The sequence below is a fragment of the Herpailurus yagouaroundi genome, unplaced genomic scaffold, assembly GCF_014898765.1.
Source record: "Herpailurus yagouaroundi ecotype Mexico unplaced genomic scaffold, PumYag 220, whole genome shotgun sequence".
Taxonomy (NCBI): Eukaryota; Metazoa; Chordata; class Mammalia; order Carnivora; family Felidae; genus Herpailurus; species Herpailurus yagouaroundi.
In genome coordinates this window covers 5,987,873-6,004,154 of record NW_024412451.1, presented here as the reverse complement: position 1 = coordinate 6,004,154, position 16,282 = coordinate 5,987,873, and the positions used below count along the sequence as shown (strand labels likewise).

Sequence of the window (16,282 nt, the reverse complement as noted above, 5' to 3'; positions counted from 1 at the left end):
AGCTCAGGCCTCATTTCCTTCCACCTGGACCATCACCCAGCCTCCACCCTGGCCTCTCAGCTCCCAGTCTCTCTCTAGTCTGCTCCCAATTTGACCCCAGGGGGGACTTTCTACACCCAGCACTGGCCCTCCCTCTCTCTGGCTCACAGCCCCCAAGGCTCCCCATCTTCCCAGGACAGAGTTCCTCGGCCTGGCATTCAAGGCTCTTGCCTCTCCATCCCTCTCCTAAGTCACAGGCTTCTAGGACCAGTCACCCTCCTCCAGATGCCCTGGATGTCTCCTGTATGAGTCCCCAGGGCTGCTGCTCTGCCTGGGACAGAAATGGCCTCAACTGTCACCTCTTCCTGTATCCACACCCTTTGCAACAGAACTTTACAGCTTCTCTCGCCAAGAGATAGAATCTATTTCTCCATGCCCTTCAATCTGAGCTGGCCACGTGACTTGCCATGGTAACGGGACGCAACAGAAGTGACACTGGCCCAGTTCCGAGTCTAGGCCCCAAGAAGGCATTAACACTTTCCCTCACTCTTGGAACCTTGTCTCTGCCATGTGAGTGATCCTGGGCCAACCTGGAGCAGAGACGGGTCGGCCTCGCTGTCCCAGGCAAGGCCTTGGGCATAGGAGAGCTCATCGAAGACCAGCAAACCCATCTAGCTGACTTGGCTAAAGACGCATGAATGAAACCCCGGCACTCAGATCAGCAGAACCTAGCAGCCAGCCAAAGGCTCATGAGAAATAATAAATGGTAGCTGTTTGAAACCAGTAAAGCTTAGGCTTCTTTGTTATGCAGCTAGAGCTGACTGCTACATTACTGCTTAACTCCTATTCTTTTGTTTTTAACAATATATTTTATTGGTTTTTTTTAAACGTCTGTTTATTTTTGAGAGAGAGAGAGGATGACCGGGGAAGGGGCAGAGAGAGAGGGAAACAGAGGATCCGAAGCAGGCCCTGCGCTGACAGCAGTGAGCCCGGGGCTCAAACCCATGAACTGTGCGATCGTGACCTGAGCTGAACTCAGACGCTCAACTGACTGAGCCGCCCAGGCACCACTTAAATCCATTCTTAGTCGCAGTGCAGTTACTTACAGCCCAAAGCATCCTAAGTGAGGTGGGAAATCAGCAATCATAAATAATATGATGCCTTTTGGATGTTTCTAAGCCAGGTGCTTATAACGCAGCTCTCCTCTGTCTCACGACCAGAGTGTGGGGAATCACCCTCCAGCCGTGCCCTCCCCTCCCACCTACCTGCTCTCCTGCTCTAGCTGCTCCTCAGCCTGGGACAGTTTAGACTCAAGGGCGGCAATGATCATCTTCTGGCGGGCCCGGGCCCCGGCGTCCTCCTCACCCAGGCGCCCCCGGAGCTCTTGGATCTGTCGCTCCAGCTGCTGCCGCCCGCTCTCCGCCTTGGCTGAGAAACTGCGCTCGGCTGACAACTCTGTAGTCAGCGAGTCCACCTGTAGTAGAGGCAAAAGCAGAACTATCGTGGTGGGGTCTTGGAAGAAGGTGGTAGGTAAATTCAGGCACCTCCCAGTTAAATGAGTCGACAACTGTTAAGTGCATAGCACAGAGCCTGGTACATACTAAATACACAATAGATGTCAGCACGTCTTTTTCCTGATTGGCGGATCAGCCAACAGCAGCGCCAGCTCCAGGTTTTAACGTTTTGGGTAGTTTTTTTGCTATTTTAACACGTCCACAAGACTATCACAAACTTGTTTCAATGCTATGAACTCTACCTCTGATTGTGAAAGAGTCTATTGCAAGGGTTATCACACTTTTGTTTGCACCAGGATCATCTGGGGAGCTTGTAAAAAAAAAAAAAAAAAAAAAAAGATGCAGACTTCTGGGTCCCACCCTCCAAAAACTCCGCTTGAGCAGATCAGGAGTGGGGTCCATGAATCTGCATTTTTAACAAACACCTCGGGCGGTTCTGATGTGGGTGATGTTCTGGGGTCATTTTAAGAAACGCCAACTGAACAAACGGTAGCTACTACATTGAGAACTTGTAAACGCGCCCCTAATAATAGTTTCCATTTATTTACTCAGCTCGTATTCCGAGTGAGGTCCTGCACCAGGGAGAAGGAAATGAGCCAGATCCAGTCTGATTCATGCCTTATTTCACTTTGCCCTCACGGGAACACATCAACACGGTGATTAGCATATGCTCTCTCTTTTTTCTAACTTGTCAGAAAATGAAACGGTGATACGGAAAGTCAGAAACTGATCAAATATGCGGCTTTACGAGTTAACTAAAGGCAAACGAGTCAGACGCTTAACCGACCGAGCCACCCGGGCACCCCCCCCCTTTTTTTTAAGTTCACTTATTTTGAGAGGGTTAGAGACAGCCCAAGTGCGGGAGGGGCAGAGAGAGGGAGAGAGAATCCCAAGCAGGCTCCATGCCTCTCGCAGAGCCCAACGCAGGGTCTGAGCTCACACAACTGTGTGAGATCAAGACCTGAGCTGAGATCAAAGGTTGGACACTTAGCCAAATGAGCCGCCCAAGCGCCCCCAGAATGTGATCTTCTTTGGAAAACAGAGCCTTTGGAGCTGCGATGAGTTGAATTAAAATAAGGTTATGCTGGATGAGGGTGGGCCCAAAACCCAATACGACTGGCGTCCTCATGAGAAGAGGAGAGGAGTCACAAACACATACAGAAGACACGGAGGCCAGGTGAAGACGGGCGCCGACGCCAGGTGCCCTCATCTTTCTCTGAGAATCTGAGCTACGTCCTTCCATTTTCTCGCAGCACAAAGTCTTGCTGTCCAAAATCTGATGACCGGTGAATTTCCTTTTCCTTGTGGATTGCTTGCTCATGTTTTCCTAGCCACCTAAAGGATTTCTGCCGCCTCTAACACACGCAAGTTTTACTAGCATCGGTCTCAGTATCGGTCTTGACAGGTCGATGTCCTCCGGTACTCAGCGTGCTCTTCCTGGATGTCGCTTCCCGCTGTATCGTTTCAGGAAAGCTTTCTCGCACTACGGTCTTAGGTTATTCGCTCTGTCTCCCTGCTTGGGTCTTCTTTGGGGACTCTCAGTACCGTACATTGGGTCTTCTTTGCCTGTCTTCAATATTTGCAATTTTCTTGGAAATTCCTTTTTTGGCATCTTTTAAGTTTCATTTTAATTTTTTAAATGTGTTAAATGCTTATTTATTTATTTATTTATTTAGAGAGAGAGAGAGGAAGCATGCACAGGGGAGGGGTGGAGAGAGAGAGAGAGAGAGAGAGAGAGAGAGAGAGAATCTCAAGCAGGCTCCGTCCACACTGCCAGTGTAGAGCCTGATGCGGGGCTTGATCCCATGAACCAGGAGATCATGACCTGAGCCAAAATTAAGAGGTGGAGGCTTAGCCGACTGAGCCACCCAGGCGCCCTAGTTTTATTCTGATTTTTTATAAAGTTCTCCTTTTCAACAACAGCCAACGATGTGGGCTGGGGGTGTGCCTGGGTGGCTTAGTTGGTTGAGCGTCCGACTTCGGTTCAGGTCATGATCTCACAGTTCGTGGGTTCAAGCCCCACATCAGGCTCTGTGCTGACAGCTCAGAGCCTGGAGCCTGCTTCGGATTCTGTGTCTCCTCTCTCTGTTCCTCCCCTGCTCGTGCTCTCTCTCTCTCTCTCAAAAATAAAGATTTTTTAAAAATTAAAAAAATAAATAAAGACAGAGGCCCTACTCTCGAGGTGTTTACATTCTGCTGGGGAGATGGACAGCATACAAGCAAGTAAATATATAATATAGTTTCAGGTAGTCATAAGGGAAAGGGAGGAGATCAAAGCAGAGAGAATGGAGGGGAATTGCGGGTGAGAGGGTGGCTGTTTCACACAGTATGGTCAGGGAAGGCTCTTACTGGGAATGAGACATGGGATGGTCTGGGGTAAGAGCTTTCTCTCAGGAAGAAGGGGGAAAGCAGGTGCAAAGGCCCTGAGGTAGGAATACACTTGGCAGAGTCAAGAAATAGTGAGGAGGCTGGTGTGGCTGGAGCAGAGTCAACCAGGGATGGAAAGGCTAGAGACAAGGTCTGAGGTAGCCAGGGACCACAGTGTGGGGCCTTGTTTGTGACTGGGCTTTTACTACAAGTGAAATCATCACTCTGGAGTATGACGGCCTCTCCTACTGGTCTAGGTGCTCCCCAAGGGCTGAAGCTGGGGTCTCGCTCTGCTCTGAATGTCCAGCGGTGTCAGGGCATGTCCCCTGAGAAGTCTCAAAATGTGTTTTTAAAAATTAATGAGGGGATGGGGAGGCTGGGTGGCTCAGTCGGTTAAGCATCCGGCTTCGGCTCAGGTCATGATCTCACAGTTCATGGGTTCAGGCCCCACGTCGGGCTCTGTGCTGCTAGCCGGAGCCTGGAGCCTGCTTTGGATTCTGTGTCTCCCTCTCTCTCTGCCCCTAAATCACTCACATTCTGTCTCTGTCTCTCTCAAAAATAAATAAACATTTAAAAAAAATTAAAAAAAAAAAAGAATATTGGGGCACCTGGGTGGCTTAGTCGGTTAAGTGTCCGACTTCAGCTCAGGTCACGATCTCGCGGTCCGCGGGTTCGCACCCTGCGTCGGGCTCTGGGCTGATGGCTCGGAGCCTGGTGCCTGCTTCCAATTCTGTGTCTCCCTCTCTCTCTGCCCCACCCCCGTTCATGCTCTGTCTCTCTCTGTCTCAAAAATAAATAAACGTTAAAAAAAAAATTATAAAAAAAAAAAAGAATATCTTTAAAAAAATTAATGAGGGGTGCTCTGGTGGCTTAGTCAGTTAAGTGTCTGACTTCAGCTCAGGTCATGGATGATCTTACAGTCTGTGGGTTCGAGCCCCGCATCGGGCTCTGTGCTGACAGCTTGGAACCCTGGAGCCTGCTTCAGATTCCGTGTCTCTCTCTCTCTCTCTCTCTCTCTCTCTCTCTCTCTCTCTCCCCCTCCCCTGCTCGTGCTCTTTCTCTTTCAAAAATAAATAAATAGGGGAGCTCGAGATGGGTCAGTCAGTTAAGCGTCTGACTTCGGCTCAGGTCATGATCTCACAGTCCGTGGGTTTGAGCCCCGCATCGGGGCTCTGTGCTGACAGCTCAGAGCCTGGAGCCTGTTTCAGATTCTGTGTCTCCTTCTCTCCCTGCCCCTCCCCCACTCACACTCTGTCTCTGTCTCTCAAAAATGAACAAATGTTAAAAAAAATTAAATTAAAAATAAATAAATACACATTTAAAAAATCAATGAAATAATTGGGGTGCCTGGGTGGCTCAGTCAGTTAAGCGTCCTACTCTTGATTTTAGCTGAGGTCAGGAAATCATGGTTCGTGGGACTGAGCCCTGTGCTGGGCTCTGCGCTGACAGTGCGGAGACTGCTTGAGATTCTCTCCCTCTCTCAAAATAAATAAATAAGCATTTAAAAAAATTGACGAAGTCATGGAGACACAGGTCTCTCTTTGGAAATCCCATACCTCCATTGTCTGCCTGGCAAACTCTTAACTTCCAGCATGACCTCTTAAGACATCTCCTCCAACAGGAAGTCTTCCCTGATAGCTCCCAGCCTCCATGTGGGGTAAGAATTCTCTTCTAAGTCCTCACAGTGTCTTGTGCTTCCTGCATTTTCACTTGTATTTCTGTATTGGGAGAGTCTGTCCCCTCCATCAGACTAGGATGTCCTTAAGGGCAGAGATCTGGAATGAGCCATCCCCAGGTCCCCAGCATCACCCAGAATAGGACCTCAGCCTCCAGAAGCCTCAGACAGTATATATAAATAAATCTACAAATGGAAATATGCTTCTGTCTGCTTAGCTGCCTTGCTCCTACTTATGCTTTAAAACCCCAGCCAAATGTCCCTTTTTCCACATGCTTTCTTCTGATTCTTGCAGGGTTCTCTCCCTCCCTCCCTCCATCTCTCTGCTGGACTGAAGATACTTCCCTTTTTTTTTTTTTTTTTTGAGAGAGAGAGAGAGAGAGAGAGAGAGAGAGAGAGAGAGAGACTGCACGTGAGAGACAGAATCTTAAGAAGGCTCCATGCTCAGCATGGAGCCCGATGTGGGGGCTCGACCCCAGACCCTGGGATCATGACCTGAGCCAAAATCAAGCGTCAGACGCTCAGCTGACTGAGCCACCCGGGCGCCCACCTCCCGGACCAAAGATACTTGTATTATCACACGTGCCACCTTACCCACGTCCACGCAGTGGATGTGACCACGTCGCAGTGCAGCGACCCACGTAAGTACTCTCGGGATCCAGCCCTTCATCGACGCCTACCCGCCTTGAGAACTCCTATTCAACCACTAAAACCCAACACAGACACTTCCTTTTCCGTTCTGCGTCGAATGAAAGGACTGGGGATGACGCTCCCGGGTCAGTGGGGCCCCCGGGGCCGTCGCGGGGACAGGGCTGTGTCACCTGCAGGAGCAGCTTGCGGTAGCGGTCGCCCAGCAGCTCAGCGTTGCTCTGCTCCTCCTCGAGTTCCTCTTCCATTTGCCCCAGGCGCCCCTCCAGCTGCCGCTTCTCCTCCAGAATGGCTGCCCTGGGGAGAACGGGAGCGGGGCGGGGAGCGGGGAGGTGAGAGGGCAGGACGGCGGGAGGAGGGCGTCCTGCCCCACAGTTCCGTCGGCCACTCACTTGCTAAGGCTGCCGTTGGCCACCTCGTCTGCCATCTCGTCCCGCTCCTGCTGGACCTGCCGCCGGGCACGATCTGAGGCGGCCAGTTCCTGGGAGGACAGAGGCGGGGGGGAGGTCAGCAGGGGGGGGGGGTGCTATCTGGGCACCGGCCTCCCTGCTCCTCACACCTGAAGGCTCCCAGACTTGTTTTCGCTGCACGTGAACATGCCATCCCTGGGTGAGCCTGGAACGAACTTCAGTGCACGGGCAGGTGCCTCCTAAAAGCTGTCTCCTGAGCCCCTGACCCTTGTCCACCTCTCCCTTCCTGTCCCCAGGCCCCTCCCCCTCAGCGCGGCCTCAACCTGCTCCCCCTCCGGGCGCCCCCAGGCACCAGGCCTGACCCCCAGGTCCCTTCTTACCTCCCCTGCCCCCTTATCACCCACAGCCCTGTCCGTGTCGACCCTCTGTTCTCTCTGCTTTATCTCTTCCCCGCGTCCCCACAGTCCCAGCTCTGGCCTTGTCCTCTCTCCCCAGACTTCCTGCCTCCAATGTCCCCCCTCCAGTCCATCTCCTTAATGGCACCAGCGCAGACCTGGCCGCCCGCTTTGCTCAGAACCCTCTCAGGGCTCCCTAGTTCCCCACGAGGCCTAGCCGGTTGGCCCCGCCCACCCTCACCGCCCCGCCTCCACCCCAGGGCCACGCCCATCCCGGCTTCACCTCCTGCAGCCGCAGCACCTCCGCCTCCAGCGCCTTGAGGCGCTTCTCACTCTCCCGGTTCTGGGCAAAGATTTCCTCCCGCGAAGTGCGTGACTCCTCCACCTCCCGCCACAGCTCCTTCATCTGGGCCTGGGCGGAACGAAGCGAGTGAGCGGGCGCCGCCTGGTCGTGACTCATGCGGGAGCCCCTAACGTCGCCTCGGCCCTGCGGGGGCTCTTCGGTTCCCCAAGAGCGAACAAAACCCTGCAGCCCGGGGCCGCCGCAGCCAGTCCCTGGGTCGCTGTGTGACCCGGGGCCAGCCCCTCCCCAGCTCTGGAGCTTCGGCAACCTCCAGTTTAAAAATGTAACAATTTAGGGGCGCCTGGGTGGCTCAGTCGGTTAAGCCTCCACTCGGCTCAAGTCATGATCTCTCAGTTCCTGAGTTCGAGCCCCGCGTTGGGCTCCATGCTGACAGCTAGGCGCCTGGAGTCCGTTTCATCTGTTTCAGATTCTGTGTCTCCCTCTCTCTCTGCCCCTCCTCCTTTCGCACTCTGCCTCTCGCTCTCTCAAAAATAAAATAGTACCTTAAAAATGTAAGTAAGCCCGAAATGGGTGTTGTATTTGGACTCTGCGGTGATAAGAAGGATGGCACACACTTCCTGATCGCTTACCGTGGGCCAGGCCCTGTTATATGTACACACTGGCTCCCTTAATCCTACAACTCCAGCTGGTGGGGACTCGTTTCCTGGCCGGTGTACATATGGGGCAACTGAGGCACAGAGAGGTTCAGCAACGTGCCAAGGGTGGTAAGTGGCAGAGTCGGGACTTGAACCCGGGCCATATGGCCCCAGGGTTTACACTTCCAGCCACTTTGCTACCCGACCACACCACTGAGTGAGTAAAGATGCCAGTATAAGAATTCTTTCTTCCATGGCGCTTAAAGAAAAAAAACACAAACTAAACGTCCACCGCCATTAAAAAATAATACAAATAATAACCTACTGTGCAGAGAGGACAGTGAAGACAGCACTGGGCTTGGAACTAGCAGGACAATTATCATCACGGTCATTAATATTATTACTTGTTTGACAATAGCAGCTTTTCACTGCAGGCTTTTTCTCTCAGGGAAGACATGGTTGGGCAGGTTTACTTTTGGGGGAGGGATCTTTCTAGCCTAGTGCTGCCCAGTGGGAAGACATACATCGTTTTACCTTGTCTAATGGTCACACTAAAAAGGCAAAAAAGAAGTAGGTAAATTAGGTTGAACACTATATTTTTACATAGCCTCACATATCTAAAATATTATTATTTACTTCAATTTATTTTTTATTTTTTCAATTTATTTTTTATTCTATTTATTTCAATTATTTATTTGTTTCTTATTAATTATTATTAAATTTACAAAATTTAATACATTACTAATTTTATTATTTATTTCAACTATTTATTATTTCAATTATTTTTTATTCAATTTTATTTTATTATTTTTTAATTTATTTTTATTTATTTATTTTTTTAATGTTTGTTTGTTTGTTTGTTTAATTTGAGAGATAGAGAAGGAGGAAGAGAGAGAGGGGGACACAGGATCCAAAGCAGGCTCCTTGTTGACATCAGAGAGCCTGATGCCCAGCTCAAACTCACCAACTATATCATGACCTAAACTGTGAGATCATGACCTGAGCCCAAGTTGGAGGCTCAACCAAATGAGCCACCCAGTTGCCCCTATTATTTCCATTTATAATCACTATAAAAATTGTGCATATATATATATACATATATATATATATATATCATAACATATAACATATGACATAACATACATATATGCACAATAACATATATAGCATGTAATTTGGATTTCAGTCCTACCACATCTTAGATGCCCAAGCCGCATGGGGCCGGCACCCACTTTATCGGACACTTAAAAAGTGGAGTTTTTAAACATTAGACTTTCCTTTTTTAGAGCAGTATTAGGTTCAGGACAACACAAGGCAGAAGGTACCGAGATTGCCCACACAGCCCCTGGCCCCCACACACACACGTTATCTGGTCATCAGCCTCCCTCGTCTGAGTGGGATGTTACAACTGATGGACGTACACCGACACACCGTTGTCATTAAAAAAAAGAATGAAAAAAAGTTAAGTAATCTCTACTCCCAACGTGGGGCTTGAACTCACGACCCCAAAATCCAGAGTCGCATGTTTTACCTACCGAGCCAGCCAGGCGTCCGCCAAAAAAGAATTAAAAAAAAAAAAAAAAAAAAAAAAAAAAAAAAAAACCAAACCAAAACCAACCAGCTATGACTTTCACATTAGGGGAGGAACCCTAAGGCATTTCCATGTCAAAAATTCAATGAACTGAAGAAATTGGACCTAAACCCTAAGCATTTTAAGTAAAGGAAATAAAACCTATGAAAAGCAGCAAGCGAGCCCTTGGGGCGCGGGTGCTTACAAAGATGCGGCTCGCGGCGCCCAGGGGGCAGAGCGACAGCGGGCCGGCTCGCAGGTGGCTTCAGCCCCACCCCTACCTGCATCTTGCGAAGCTGCTTCACCGCGTCCTCCTTGCCCTGCGCGGCGGCCGCGTTCTGGGCTTTCAAGTCCTCCAGCTCGACCTCCAGCTTTTTCCGGGCGGCCACGGCCTGGGTGCGCTGCTTGCGCTCCTCGTCCCGCTCCACCTCGGCATCCCTCAGCTGCGGGGAGGCCGGAAGGGGCAGGCTCAGGGGACAGGAGGCCCGGGCTCCCTCTCCGTGCTGGTGACACGGATGTCCACCTGCCGGCCGCTGCCCAGGCCTCCAGCGCCATTCCCCCTGCCCTCTGCCTCTCTACAGCCCAGAGGGATCCCTCCTCTCCGTCCCCAGGGCCCCAGCTCTGGGCTCATCCCCTCCCCCAGCAACCCCGCCCCCCACCCCTTGCCCCCGCTCTGCTCCCATCTCTCCCCTCCAGCCCATCCGGCCCACCTCTAGAGGGTCCTTCTACCCTCAGAGTTGACCTGCAACTCCCACCCCTCCCACGCAACCCCCCATCCCTCACCCCTCCCCCACTCCCACCGCCCACCCCTGGCTCTTCATGCAGCATGAGCCGGCTACAGACCACCGGAAATCCCTTGATGGGTTGAGTCCTGAATGAACGGCGCAGACCACAGGAAGAGGGGACGAGTAAATGAATGAGGGAGGAAGGTCGTGGGTGAAGGGGTGTAGCAGGTCCGTGAGTACATGGGCAGGCTCAGGGAGGGGGGTGCTGGGGAGAGGAAGTTGCCGGAAATGGAGTTTGGCAGATGGTGGAGAAGAGGTGGATTGGTGAGGAGGCTGTGTGTGGGTGGGGGGCCTGTGTAGACGGGGTGGTAGGTGGCTGGGTGAATGGTTTGGGGGTTGACGTCCCATCGGGTATATCCGTCCATCACTGGGACATATGTGTGGGTTGGTGGGTTATTGTGGGTGAATGCGCTGGGGAGCAGGAGGGTCCCGGGAAGAATGAATGACCAAGCGACAGGTAGCTGAGTGTGACTTTCGGCCCCTCTTGCCTGCAGGCACCAGGCAGCCTCCAGCCCCAGCCTGACCGCTTGTACCTGCTTGGCCAGCTGCCGCCGCCTCTCCTCGCCAACCTCATCACGGCCCTGCAGGTCACGTTCGTGCTGGGCCTTGAGAGCCTGCACGGTCACTTCCAGGCGCAGCTTGGCGTCCTCGGCCGCCGTCAGTTCATCCTCCAGCTCCGTCACCTGCGTTCGCAGGTCGCTGACTGTCTGTTCTGCCACCCGGCGGGCTCGCTCCATCTCATGCACCTGGTGGGGACGGGAGGGTGAGCTCTGGGCACCTGCAGCACTAGGGAGGGGAGGCCAGGACCCTAGATCTAGCCCAGGGCAGAGTGAGGGAAGCTTCGACGGACAAGGGGGTGACAGCGGGTCCACGTGCACTTCTCAGTTTGCTCGTTCACTCACCATCTCCCTGACACCTAGTTCACGATGTGCCTCAATCTGAACCGTCCTAAAACATTTCACGAATAACCTGATTGCAAGCTGTGTTATCTGAAGCCCGTGAGAGTCCAGTTCAAGTGTGTGTTAGGTCAGCTCTCACTCACAGTGGGTTATTTCCTCACGGGTTTTGTGATTTTGCATCGTGAGCTCACTTCACTCGGGCTTCGTCTTCGGGGATCCTGTGGGGTCATGGGTTGAAGGCACGTAGATCCGGAGGGAAGTGTTCATTTGTGCCAGACTCCCAGGAGAGCACCATCCCGTCTACTGAGATGTTTTTCTCAGCTTGGGCGGGGCGGGGGGGAGGGGGGGGGGGGGGGGGGGGGGGTGAGGGTCCCAGAGCTTCTGGCGAGTTGTAAATTCAAATCCCAAACACCCTGTGAGGGCAGATCCGGGCTTATGAATTCTCAGATCCTCCCCCACTCCCACCCCCGCCCCATCCCTCTCTTTTAACTGTCACCGCCTCAGAGAAGCGTCCCTTGACCTGTCAGGGCCTGTTATCCACACTCCTGGCCCCGAGCCCTTCCTCGACTCAGCCTTAGTCACAACGGTCATTCAACATGAGCTGATGTGTCTTTTTGTGCAACGCTCGCCCCCACACTGGACTGTGAACTCCACAGGACAGGGACAATATCTGCATGTCCCCACTGCCCAATGACCCGCTTGGAAATTCTCATCAGTGACCGGGTCTCCTTCCTTGGAAGAGGCCAGCTGGTTTCCCCTCCTACCAGGCACCTGCCAATCAGCTTTGCTTGCTGGAAGGAATTAAACTTTCTCCTGTCAACACCCTATTTCCCACAAAGTAGGCATCTGGAGGCGCCACAAATAACTTGACAGTTTTCCGTAAGTAGAGACCTTAGTAGTTCCAGTAGGAGCTGGAGTTTTGGCTTTAGTCTCCCTGGGGCTACAGGCCAAGGGTAGGTCGCGGGGTGAGGGGTTCTCCCCAGGCCTGGCGGTTCTCTCCAGATCATCCCTGGAGCGTGTGGAGAAGATAAAGCCTTTATCTGATGTGCCCACGAGAGGACGTTGTTTGGCAATAAGGAAGGACGTCGGGAGCGCCTGGGTCCAGCCTCACTGAAGTGCGTATTCTGTCCGGTGCCTCCCATCAGCAGTCATGGTGGCTGGTGTCCCTGGACCTGGCCTTGCGGCCACTCCATAAAAATATTTATTTATGTATTTAGTTTTAAAAAAATGTTTTATTTACTTGGTTTATTTTTTCAGGGAGAGGGCATGAGTGGGAGAGGGGCGGGGGGCGGAGAGCAGGGGATCTGAAGCGCGTTCTGCACTGATGGCAGATAGCCCGATGCGGGGCTTGAACTCGCGATCCGTGAGATCACGCCCTGAGCCGAAGTCGGACACTCAACGGACTGAGCCACCCAGGTGCCCGTCGGTGAATACATTTACTGGGCAAACTTAAGGAAGGATGGGGTAAGGGGCGTGGTGGAGTTTTCGGAAGGCTGGGACACTGGCTGGGTGAGCAGGGACTGGGGGACAGGCGTAGGGGACTCCTCACTGGCCTGTGAGCCAGGGAGGAAGACAGAGGCCTGGGGAGGGTGGGGAGCCTCTATGTGCTCAGTGGGGGGCGGGGTGGCTTCCTTACTTCCTGCGTGTATGTACAAACACAGGTGTCTGGTGGAAGATTCCCCTCACACTCTGTGTATTTTTTGCGGGGCGGGGGGGGGGGGGGCGGAAAGAGAGCACAAGTGAGCGAGGGGCAGGAGTTCACCCGATATGGGACTCGAACTCACAAACTGTGATCAGGCCCTGAGCTGAAGCGGATGCCTAACGACTGAGCCACCCGGGCACCCTCAGCGTGTGTTCCGTGAGCGCCTGTTTGGGGACTGGCTCTCCTCCCACTCTGCGCTGGGCATGAACACGTGACTCTGACGACTGGTTCTCCCCATGTCCCACGCGTGAGAGCACACACGTGTGTGTGCGTCTCCCAACGTGAGGAGTGCGTGCGCCGCCCACAAGTGTGTCTTGGGGAGCGGGCCCCCCTGGCTCCCCCCCAACTCACGTTCTTGCCAACATCATCCTTGCTGCTCAGCAGGGCCTCCATCTCCGCCCGCAGGGCCCGGTTCTGCCGCTCCAGCTCCTCCCGCGCCTCCTGCTCCTCCTCCAGGGCCCGGGTCAGGGACAGGGTCCGAGCCTCGCGCTCCCGGCCCTCCGCCTCGACCCGCTCACGCTCCTCCACCGCCCGCAGTACGGCCGCCTTCTCCTCTGCCAGGAGCTTCCGGGTGGAGGGAGATGGGGTGGAGGAAATAGATTAGCTGAAAGGAGTGTACAAGCGGACGGGGAGGAGGGAGCAGCCAGGGCCAGAGAGAAAGAGAGACAGACGGACAGACAGAGGCAGAGACACAAGAGGGAGGTAGAGGGATTAAAGTTGCAGCTGTGCCCAGCTCCTGAGTGGATCAAACTGACGAGCCCCTCACTCTAGAAACCCACCAGACGAAAGGGTGTTTCTTCCTCCTGGGGTGGTCGTAACAGAGAGCAGGTACGTCATTTTTTACAATGTACTTCAGCCTTTGCTGTTTTTTGTTTTTTGTTTTGTTTTGTTTTGTTTTAAGACACAGAAATTAGCAACAAGAAAAATCGCAAGATCTGCCAAAAGGGAAGAGAACAGGGCTCAGAGTCAAGAGAAAAACCAGTCTGTGGAAACAGACCAACGGATGACCTCCACCCTGGGATCATCACACGAGGACTTTAACTACATTTAGTAAACGTCAGGACCGGATGGACACGGTGTGTAAAGATCCACAGCTTTTTTAGGAGGGATTTGAAAGTAAAACAGACCCAATTAGAAGGGCCAGGACTGAAAAACATCATATCTGAAATCAGCAAGTCATTGGAGGAAACTAAGAGCAGACTGGACACATCAGAAGAACCAGTAAACTTGAAAACAGGTCGATCTAGGGGCACCTGGGTGGCTCAGCTGGTTAAGCATCTGACCTTGGCTCAGGTCACGATCTCATGGCCGGTGAGTTCGAGCCCCGAATCAGGCTCTCTGCTGTCAGCACAGAGCCCACTTCAGATCATCTGTCCCCCCTCTCTCTCTGCCCCTTCCCTGCTCTTTCTTTCTCTCTCTCTCAAAAATAAATAAACATTAAAAAACAAAACAAGGGGCGCCTGGGTGGCGCAGTCGGTTAAGCGTCCGACTTCAGCCAGGTCACGATCTCGCAGGCTGTGAGTTCGAGCCCCGCGTCAGGCTCTGGGCTGATGGCTCAGAGCCTGGAGCCTGTTTCCGATTCTGTGTCTCCCTCTCTCTCTGCCCCTCCCCCGTTCATGCTCTGTCTCTCTCTGTCCCCAAAATAAATAAACGTTGAAAAAAAAAACAAAAAAAACCCAAAACAGGTTAATAGAAATGACCTTGATAGAGAAAAAAAGAAAAAGCAAAAAAGATCATAAACAAATTAACCGGGCTTTAATGACCTGTGTGGGAGCATCAAGCAGTCGACTGCACTGGTATTTTGAGTCCCTCAGGAAGAGGAAGAAAAAGGAAAGGAAGAAGTGAAACTGTCTTCATTCATAGAAAATACGGTCACCAATGTAGAAAACCCGATGGAACCTATAAAAAAAAATCTACTCTCACTCATATGTGAGTTCAGCGAATACATTGTAGGATTGCAAGATCAATATATCAAAATCTATTGTATCTCTATACACTGGCAATCAGAAACTGAAATAAAAACGGAACCACTGAAAATAGCATCAACAATACAAAATGCTTGGAAATAAATCCGACAAAAGATGTAAAAGATGAACACAGGAAACTAAAAACATTCCTGAAGGAAAGGAAACCTAAACAAATGGACACATGGACCACGTTCCTGGGCCAGAAAACTCAGCGTTATTAGGATGTCAGTTCTTCCCAGATCCATCTATAGATTGAACACACTCCCAAACCAGGAGGATTTTTCTTCTGTGCGTAGAAACTGACACACAGATTCTAAAATACATGTGGAAATGTGAAGGACCTAGAAGAAATAAAACAACTTTGAAAAAGAAGAAAAGATTGGAAGGGCGCCTGGGTGGCTCAGTCAGTTAAGTGTCTGAATTCGGCTCAGGTCATGATCTCGCGGTTCGTGAGTTCGAGCCCCAAGTCAGGCTGTATGCTGACAGCTCGGAGCCTGGAGCCTGCTTCAGATTCTGGGTGTGTGTGTCTCTCTCTGTCCCTCCCCCAATTACGCTCTGTCTCTGACTCTGTGTCTCTCAAAAATAAACATTAACAAAATTTTTTTAAAAAACAGAGCTGACAGTACCTGATTTTTAATACATACATAAAAACAAGTCAGTAAAGAGAGTCTTTTCAGGGGGCGCCTGGGTGACTCAGTCGGTTGAGCGTCTGACTTTGGCTCAGGTCATGATCTCACAGCTCGTGAGTTCGAGCCCCGCGTCGGGCTCTGTGCTGACAGCTCGGAGCCTGGAGCCTGCTTCGGATTCTGTGTCTCCCTCTCTCTCTGTCCCTAGCCCACTTGCATTCTTGTCTCTGTCTCTCTCAAAAATAAATAGACATTTAAAAAACTGTTTTTTGGGGCGCCTGGGTGGCGCAGTCGGTTAAGTGTCCGACTTCAGCCAGGTCACGATCTCGCGGTCCGTGAGTTCGAGCCCCGCGTTGGGCTCTGGGCTGACGGCTCAGAGCCTGGAGCCTGTTTCCGATTGTGTGTCTCCCTCTCTCTCTGCCCCTCCCCCGTTCATGCTCTGTCTCTCTCTGTCCCAAAAATAAATAAATGTTGAAAAAAAAAAATTTAAAAAAATAAATAAATAAAAAACTGTTTTTTTTTTTAAAAAAAGCCTTTTCATCAAATAATGCTCGAACAATTTTATAGCCATGTATAAAAAATTAGTCTGGAGCCATGACAGCACCATATAAACAAATTAACTCAATCTGGATCAGAGACCTACATATAAAACCAAAAAGGAGAAAACCTCTGGAAAAAAATACAGGAAACCTCTGTGACCTTGGGTCATGCGGTATTTCCTCAGACACGGTATTAAAAAGCATGGTCCACAAAATGACAAGTTAATAGATTGGACTTCATCAAAATTCCAAACGGTTGCTCTTTGA

General features: G+C 51.6%; 1 protein-coding gene across 1 annotated transcript in view; it reads right to left on the bottom strand.

Moving 5' to 3' along the window:
- Positions 1-16,282, bottom strand: part of MYH14 (myosin heavy chain 14) — a 91,654-nt gene that overhangs the window by 5,327 nt on the left and 70,045 nt on the right. The window contains exons 33-39 of the mRNA XM_040458196.1: positions 13,235-13,447; positions 10,816-11,028; positions 9,779-9,940; positions 7,272-7,400; positions 6,576-6,664; positions 6,357-6,480; positions 1,245-1,453 (exon numbers count right to left, since the gene is read on the bottom strand). Coding sequence (XP_040314130.1) covers positions 1,245-1,453; positions 6,357-6,480; positions 6,576-6,664; positions 7,272-7,400; positions 9,779-9,940; positions 10,816-11,028; positions 13,235-13,447 — 1,139 coding nt within the window. The remainder of the gene's footprint in view (positions 1-1,244; positions 1,454-6,356; positions 6,481-6,575; positions 6,665-7,271; positions 7,401-9,778; positions 9,941-10,815; positions 11,029-13,234; positions 13,448-16,282) is intronic.